We start from the raw sequence: 7,904 nt of genomic DNA, 5'->3' as shown, positions 1-7,904 counted from the left end.
CTCTTAATGATTTTATATCATGGGTCTTCCTTAACCATTAAGAGCTATAATTTCATTGTAAACAATTACCAAACAATTATATTTCATTTTGCACTACATCATGAGAATCTCTTAATCATTCTGATCACTTAATAATTCTATACAAAACCATTCAGTAACTGCTAAACAGTCCTAACTCTAATAGTTAAGTCTTGATTAAGTTGTGTTAAGCATTCATCGGATGCTTAAGGGCTGTTTGGATTCCTCTTAATGGTGACATTAAGAGGTCTCCTCTTAATCGGTCAGATGTAAAACATGTTTGGCAAAAAAAAATGCCCTCTTAATGGTGACACAAACCTCTTAACCATTTTGAGGATAGATGTTCACTAAACCATTCAGATTACCATTATTCCCTCTTTACCCTTCCACTTTGGCCGCTCCCATCGTCTCCCCCAACCATCGGCTCCATCTTCTCCGGTTATCACCTCCATCTTCTCCGGTGAGTCGCCTCCATCTTCTCCGGTGAGTCGCCTCCATCTTCTCCGGTCGGTCGCGCCTTCCTCAGCAAGCTCCTTCGCCGTCGCCGCCTTCCTCAGCAAGCTCTGTCGCGATTTCCCCCTTCCACAGCCTCGTCGCCTTCCACAGCCTCACGTCGCCGTCACCGCTCGTCGCCTTCCACAGCCTCACATTGTCGTCGCCGTCGCCGATCCTGTCTAGGGTTTGCATCTCAGTCACTGCTGCGTCCTCTCCTGTCTAGGGTTTGGTTTAGGGTAGCATTTTTCTTTGGAAATTGATGGTGTTTATTGCTAATTTCATGTTTGTAACAATGTTAATGATGATTGGATTACCTATATTTTGCAATTTCTTGAGGATTTGTGATCTTGATATGAAGAAGAACATCTTTTTTTTCTAAAAAAATGTTTAGAATTGATTGTATTTCTTGAGGGTTAAAATGGTAATTTGCTGTCATTCAGAAAACAATTACCAAACAACTTTGTTTCATTCAGCACTTAACCATTCTGACCCTCTTAATCATTCTAACCTCTTAGCTATTCTGAACTAAATCATTCAGCAACTGCCAAACAGCCCCTTAATAGTTGAAAATGAGTAAAGTAGATGAATCGTAACTGATCAAATATAAAAATTACATTTATTATTAAAATTAAAAAAAAAATCAAAATGGTTTTGTCCCCTTGATTTACTATGTGGACTTGTCTTCATAGTTGGACCACCAAAGATTTAAATCTCCCTTTTGACTTTGACTTTCTTGGATTTTCAATATCATATCAAAAGTTAATGATTAAAAAAACTTAGGTCATATCTGACATTATTTAAACGTTATTTTTTTATAGATACGATTTTATTTAAAAGTTAATCCATAAATCTCTATTTTTCATTTCACAAGTTAATTTTGGTACTATTTCTTTTTATGAAATTAATAATTTAAACTAAACTCCAGAATAATAGTTTTTATAAAAATCCTTTTTTAAATAAGTTATTAATTTGATGAGTTGGAAGTGATATGAAATGACAAATTCCTTTGAACAAATTTTAATTCTTTTGTTTGGTTAATTTCTTGAAATTGATGGAATCCTTCAAATTTCATTGAATTACACAAATTAATGAATTCATCATTCATTGGTATAATAAAAGGAATTGAATTCTATCACCATCCACCACGACCATGCTACTATTGTTCGTCGTACTCCACCCTACCCCAACCCCAACCCCAACCCACCATTAAACACCATGTCATTATTATTGTCGTCATACCCACCACTAGGCCCCACCCACCCAACCATTATCCACCGTTATTATCGTCACAGCTACCACCCTGGTACAGACCCCACCCCACCCCACCCCACCCCACCCCATCTTATCTTACCTTACTCCAACCCACCACTAACCACCATCTTACCACTATAGTCCATCAAATTTCATTACAATTCCTTCAAAGTCAAATTGCTTTGATGAATTCAAGCTTCATCAAATTCCATTATATGAACCAAACATCACATTAGGCGCTCCTTGGTTTAAAGAATTCAAAGTAATTGGAGTGATCAATTTCTTTGACCAATTTCCAATTTCTTTGTTTGGTTCACATATAAAAATGGATGGAATCCTTTAAATTCCACAAATTAAAAAAAATGATCATTGTTTAGTATAAGTGAAGAATATAATCCATCATCGCTCATTCCTTGCCCCTACCACAACCATGGTATTATTGTTAACTTCACGCCCTACCCCTAACCCCCCACCATCACACCAATATTGTTTTTGTCACACCGGCCAACCACCCCACCCATCCTACTGACCCCAAACCACCAATCACCACTATACCACTACTGTTGTCATCACAGTTATCCTTGCCACTCTCCGTCACCCACACCACCCCTCGTCACCCTCCCTACATCCCTACTACGACCGTGCTATTATTGTCACTATCATGCCCCCGCCCCTAACCCCCCACCACCACACCACTGTTGTTGTCATCATAACCGCCATTCACCCCTACCCACAGTAATAGCTATGAATAGTAGTGACATGATGGTCGGTAAGGTGTGGGGTAAGCGGGGGTTGAGATGGGGAGGGTGGGGGTGGTCCAAACATAGATGGATATTTCTATTCTTTTGAGATATTTTATTCCAATTACCAACCAAACGCGCGGTCTAACTCTATTCAAATTCCTTCAAAGCCAAATTTTTTAATGGATTCCAATTTCGGCAAATTCCGTTATGCAAATCATACTCCCCCTTAAGAATTTATTTGAATATCAAAATCTTTCTTCTTAAAGAGAGTTATTGAGATGGGTTTTTTTTTAAGTGTGCTTTAAGGGACTTAAAACCCAATGGATTATATTTTCAATTTAAAAAAAAGAGATTTTTCCACAAATGGAGAAGATCTTTTGTATTTGGAAAATATAATTTCTTATTAATTTTTTCTTTCACTCAACAACCAAGATCATGATGAGATTTCATAAAAACAAATTTTATATTTTCCTTTCAAAATATAAAATATCATTTACTTAAAGAGACGTTGAATAGAAAATGTTTATTAAATAATCCTTAGAATAGTTCAGTTACAAATATCTATGCTATATTATAAAATATTTAATAAAATTTTTATAAAAACCATCTTTTATATATGAAATATTGATTATTGATGCATATTATTTAAAATTCAAGATTACAAGTAAATTGTATATAAATATAACTTATTAAGCTCCAAATTTAAATTCGTGTAACTAACTGTAGTAAATATAATCAAATATAAGATAAAATTATCATTTTAAATATATCTAAAATATAGTTAAGATAATTATTAAATTCTAACAGAATATTTGGTTATTATTTTTATAAAAATTATATTATTAAACAAAAAATAATTTATTTCGTCATTAAACTTAAATTAAATTAAATAAATTACACAAAAAATAAAACTTTTATACATATTTTTTAAATTTTTATGCTATCTTCAAATTTATATTAAAGAAAACATCATTGGTTGCTCAAAACCATATAAATCCATATTATAACATTGACAAAGATCAAAAAAATAAAACGAAACATTAAAATCGAGAAATATCTCGTTGTATTACGCAAGTACCCTTCTAGTTTAAAGAGTATATATACACATATATTTCAAATTAAATTATTATCTAAGATATCTACTCTCTTTTAAGTTAACCTAGATATTTTATTTTATTTTATTTTAGCTAATGACTTTTTAATTCTTGCACTACAATAAAATTGAGTTTATATAACACCCGCAATTTTTAAGTGTCTCAATAGACCGTTTTATAGGACTTAATTTATAGGACCAAACTATAAAGCGTTATATATAAAGGTGTTGTAATAAATTTATATAACGTTTTTGGGCATTTTAACAAGTTTTTTAGGACATTTTTAATACAAAGTGTCGCATTAGCAACTTTATAAGACACTTTTAAGAAAGTGTCCTATAAACTCAATTTTTTATAAAACATTTGTTTTTATAAGATAGTTTTTTAAATAGTGTCTTATAAAGTTGAAAATGAGACGTTTTATATTAAAATTGTTCTAAAAAACTTATTACGACGCCAAAAAACGTCATATAAACTTTTATATATACTAGATTGGTACTCGCGCAATGTAGCGAGATACATCTTGATTTTAATGTTCCGTTTTATTTTTTTTATCGCAATCGATGTTATAATATGGTTTTATATGGTTTTGAGAAAACGATAATATTAATTTTTAAATAAAATATAAATATCAAGATATCATAAAAATTTGAAAAAATATATATTGATATTTAGTACCAAACTAACAATTTTTTTTTTGTGTAATTTCTTTAATTCATTTTTTCTTATTTTTGGTTTAACAATATAACTTTTTATAAAAATAATAATTAAGTATTTTGTTAGAACTTAATAATTATCCTAATTATATTTTAGATTTTTTATATTTAAAATGAGATATTTATTCTCTATTTGATTATGTTTATCTGTAGTTAGTTACACGAATTCAAACATGTAACTTTAATAAATTGTACTTACATACAATTTACCTGTAATCTTGAATTTTAAGTAATATGCATTAATAAACAATACTTAATGCATAAAAATAGTTTTTAATAGTTTTTATCAAATGCTTTATAATACAGTACATATTCAAAGATCACAAATAGATTGATCTAAACGAGATAGAGATTTTGGATAAGTTTTTTCATTCACGAAACTCTTCAAAAATATATAACTAATCAAATATAAAGAATTTTCCTAATAAATACTTAATCAAAAGAAATAATATTATATTATAGTAAAAAGTATTTTAATAAATTAATTATTATCATTAAAAAAATCAAAAAATTAGTTATTTTATACAAGTGGATATAAATGTAATAAAAACTTAGAGTCTCGTTAGCAACGACTCTTACCATAGTAAACATCTACCAGGTAAATTATTACATACGACGTTTTTATTGTAGATTAAAATCTTACCCAATAAGTAAATAACAGTGTTAAAATTTATAAGTAATGTTGGGTAAGTGTTTGATTTGAATGATATAGGAAATATATTTAGGGCGTTGGGTCAGATCCTGAGAAAGGAGACATGTGTGATTATGCCATCTAGATTTCCTAAGATCTCAGTATCTCTTCAGAAGATGTTGCCCCCTTTCCCTTTCCTTTTCTTCCTATATATCTTCCACCCAATTTATCCATTCATCATCATCATCATCATCATCATCTACTACGCCTTTCATTTCAATCACGCCAATGGAGACCATCAATCTTTGCTGCGATCACATTACCTCCCCCATTTCTAAAGAGCTACATGTTCTCGCCGTCGATGACAGCAACATCGATCGGAAAGTCATCGAGAGGCTGCTCAAGGTTTCATCTTTCAAAGGTAACAACGTTATCCTTTTATTCATTCCTTTATACCTTTTACAGTTCTTGTTTGATGGATAAGCTAATTTGGAATTTTGTTCCATTGTTGCAGTTACTGTTGTTGATAGTGGAAGCAGAGCTTTGCAATATCTAGGTTTAGAGGAAGACAACAATTCTTCTCAGTTCGATGTAAGTTCCGTGTTATTATGTGCTGCTCGAAACGATTAGATCCTTTTCATGCTTTTGTTTACAGGTTTCTCTTGTTAATGATGCAGGATTTGAAGGTAAACTTGATAATGACGGATTATTCCATGCCTGGCATGACAGGATTTGAACTGCTTAAGAAGATCAAGGTATATTTATCTTAATTTCAATTCTGTTTCTACTTTCTTCTTCTTCTGGATTTACATCAAACACCTTATGTGCCTTTTGCGTTTTGATTCAAAAATTCATACATGTAACTCGATCAGAGCTTGGTTTTCTGATATTACTCTGCTTGTTAATCATTTGCCAGAATTCTTCAACGTTGAAAGAGATACCTGTAGTTATTATGTCCTCTGAGAACATCCTAACACGCATCGATAGGTACGGTTACGATCCTTGCATCGCTGATTCCATTGAATTCTTTCCTTTATTTATGTGTGTTATGAGCATTGAAAACAAAAACTAGTTCCATACATAGAAAGGTAGATCTATTCAAACATTCAAACAAGGTTAATGAATCGTCACCATAGCTATCATGATCATTGGTTCTGAAAGTTTGGTATTCTGAAGGGGTTTTAGGCCATTTAGTAGCCATTTGGTGCCTTTTGAAGCTGGATACCTTCATTACGCTTTCCAAGCACTTTTGTGCAAATCAAAATCAGAACCTTCATACCCCTTTGGTTAGTGAATCATGATAGTGGTGGTTTAGTTGATTGCTTGGATGTACAAGTCTTGAAAACCCAACTCAATTAGGACGAATTGGATGCTAGTCTAATGGGGATACGATCCATAGATCATGATTTCAGAAGAATCCATCCCAATTTGGAAGCTATTTCATCAAGTTTTCTGTTTCATTATCAGTTTGGCTCATTGAATCTGATCTTTTATACTCTTTTGATAAAAACAGTTGTTTAGAAGAAGGGGCAGAAGACTATCTACTAAAACCAGTAAAGCTATCGGACGTTAGGCGTTTGAAAGATTCGATTTTGAAAAGCGAAGGGGCGGAAATCAGACGTATACAATCTCACAAGAGAAAAAGAAACAACGATCGGTTGCCGTCATCCGTTGCCTGCCACGATCTATCCGTGCCTCCACCTTCGCCTCAACAACCCACGCCAAAGCTTGCTAGATTGTAGAGCACATATTGGCCACAGATTCTTTGGACTCGCCGGATGCCGGTTTTTTTGACTAACAAGAGGAACCAAAATCGGAAGGTTTTCCAACATCCTGAAGAAACCCCAAACCATTGTACATGATAAATTAAATATTTTGACACCATGAAACAAAGAGGGATGTTGATGTTGATCTTCCACCCAACTTCTTTTGATGAATATACACGATGTTGTTGCCTGATTCAAGGGCTTAGCTATTAATCTATTGATTCAGCTGATTTGTTGTGACATGCTTAACTGTGTTCTATGATGTTCTTGCCTGATTCAAGGGCTTAGCAATTAATCCATTGATTCAGCTGATTTGTTGTGACATGCTTAACTGTGTTCTATGATGTTCTTGCCTGATTCAAGGGCTTAGCAATTAATCCGTTGACTCAGCTGATTTATTGTGACATGCTTAACTGTGTTCTATGATGTTCTTGCCTGATTCAAGGGCTTAGCTATTAATCTATTGATTCAGCTGTTTTCTGTGACATGCTTAACTGTGTTCTATCGTGCACACCCTTAGAAAAGAACTAAACCCTTCTGTGAAGGTGCAAATGAATTATTGGGTCAGATGATCACCATGTGATATCTATCAAATCTTGATCTGAATTATTTTTGATAGCTCATAAAGAGTTGTATAAGAATATGTGGTGAGACTCGAATATTAGAAACTTAGCCAAATGTTGGATGGAATTATTATAAAAGAATTGAGAATAAAATAAGATACAACAATTGTTCAACATTTAGTAAGACAGAATCGGATAGAACATAATAAGTAAAATGACTAATTTATCTTTAATCAGTTGTTTATTGATCGATTACGTAATTTATTAAATTATAAAATAATTATTTTTTATAATAAAATATATCATTAAAAAATATTCGTCAAAACGATTAAAATGACATTAGAATAAAAAGTTTACATAGTTTCCAATTTTAATTTGTATCTATTTTATACATTTTTTATTATTATTAATATATAATAAAGGGGAGTGCTAATGGCACCCCCTAATAGGGGATGTTAATGCCTCGGAAATTGTAATTGATATAAGTCCTCAAATGTCAATGTCAAATAATAATAATTATGTTTTATTATTATATATATATATATATACATACACACACACATATATATATATATATATATATATATATATATATACTTATTCAATTATAATTTTAAGTTATATTAT

The 7,904-nt window shown here is 31.9% G+C and overlaps 1 protein-coding gene across 1 annotated transcript; it reads left to right on the top strand.

Annotated features, from left to right (window-relative positions):
- Positions 1-5,119: 5,119 nt before the first annotated feature.
- LOC112509478 (two-component response regulator ARR5-like) lies at positions 5,120-6,955 on the top strand. The gene is made up of 5 exons (XM_025114458.1): positions 5,120-5,369; positions 5,463-5,539; positions 5,626-5,703; positions 5,865-5,935; positions 6,462-6,955. The coding sequence occupies exons 1-5, from the start codon at positions 5,237-5,239 to the stop codon at positions 6,688-6,690; spliced, it is 588 nt and encodes a 195-aa protein (XP_024970226.1). The 5' UTR covers positions 5,120-5,236; the 3' UTR covers positions 6,691-6,955.
- Positions 6,956-7,904: the final 949 nt, after the last annotated feature.

This window comes from Cynara cardunculus (assembly GCF_001531365.2).
Source record: "Cynara cardunculus var. scolymus isolate 2C chromosome LG 3, CcrdV1, whole genome shotgun sequence".
Lineage (NCBI taxonomy): Eukaryota > Viridiplantae > Streptophyta > Magnoliopsida > Asterales > Asteraceae > Cynara > Cynara cardunculus.
Note: the sequence above shows the minus strand (reverse complement) of the source record. Positions and strands in the feature narration are given on the sequence as shown.

Excerpts from the sequence above, each read along its gene's own strand:
- LOC112509478 (XM_025114458.1), top strand. The coding sequence starts at position 5,237 with ATGGAGACCATCAATCTTTGCTGCGATCACATTACCTCCCCCATTTCT. Across the intron at positions 5,704-5,864 it reads AACTGCTTAAGAAGATCAAG|AATTCTTCAACGTTGAAAGA; the intron begins GTATATTTATCT and ends ATCATTTGCCAG. Across the intron at positions 5,936-6,461 it reads ATCCTAACACGCATCGATAG|TTGTTTAGAAGAAGGGGCAG; the intron begins GTACGGTTACGA and ends TGATAAAAACAG.